Raw genomic sequence first — 739 nt, 5'->3', positions numbered from 1 at the left:
GACGGGGGCCCGGCCCGTGACTCTCTCCCGTGGCCGATGCAGACGGGGGGGGCTCTGGGGGACGGGGGCCCGGCCCGTGACTCTCTCCCGTGGCCGATGCAGACGGGGGGGGCTCTGGGGGACGGGGGCCCGGCCCGTGACTCTCTCCCGTGGCCGATGCAGACGGGGGGGGCTCTGGGGGACGGGGGCCCGGCCCGTGACTCTCTCCCGTGGCCGATGCAGACGGGGGGGCTCTGGGGGACGGGGGCCCGGCCCGTGACTCTCTCCCACGCCCATATCCCCCCTCCCCCAGACCTGGGCCTGTTCAGCACGAAGACTCTGGTGGAGGCCAGTGGGGAGCACGCCGTGGAGGTCCGCACCCAGGTGCAGCAGCCCTCGGACGAGAACTGGGACCTGTCGGGCACCCGCCAGGTGTGGCCGTGCGAGAGCAGCCGCTCGCACACCACCATCGCCAAGTACGCCCAGTACCAGGCCTCCTCCTTCCAGGAGTCGCTGCAGGTCAGTGTGGGGGACGGGGAATGGGGGGCCCAGGACCCTCCGTCGACACGTCTGGGGGAGCCCATCTCCAGGGGGTGTCAGGTGCCCATGGCAGAGCTCCGGTTTGTGCTGATGGGGGGCCCCGGTTTGTGCCAATGGTGGGTTGGGGGGCCCGATTTGTGCCGACGGAGGGCTGTGGGGGGGGGGCGGGGGGTGGGGCGGGGGCGCGGCGGGGGGGGGGGGGGGGGGGGGGGGGGGGGGG

The 739-nt window shown here is 74.6% G+C and overlaps 1 protein-coding gene across 1 annotated transcript in view; it reads left to right on the top strand.

The window, feature by feature from the left end:
* Positions 1-292: 292 nt before the first annotated feature.
* KDM6B (lysine demethylase 6B) overlaps positions 293-739 on the top strand; it is a gene marked incomplete at its 5' end in the record, with an annotated part of 13,262 nt that continues 12,815 nt past the window's right edge. The window contains 1 exon segment of the mRNA XM_034757088.1: positions 293-498. Within this exon segment, the coding sequence (XP_034612979.1) occupies positions 293-498 (206 nt within the window).

The sequence above is a fragment of the Trachemys scripta genome, chromosome 25 (genome assembly GCF_013100865.1).
Source record: "Trachemys scripta elegans isolate TJP31775 chromosome 25, CAS_Tse_1.0, whole genome shotgun sequence".
NCBI classification, from domain to species: Eukaryota; Metazoa; Chordata; order Testudines; family Emydidae; genus Trachemys; species Trachemys scripta.
Note: the sequence above shows the minus strand (reverse complement) of the source record. Positions and strands in the feature narration are given on the sequence as shown.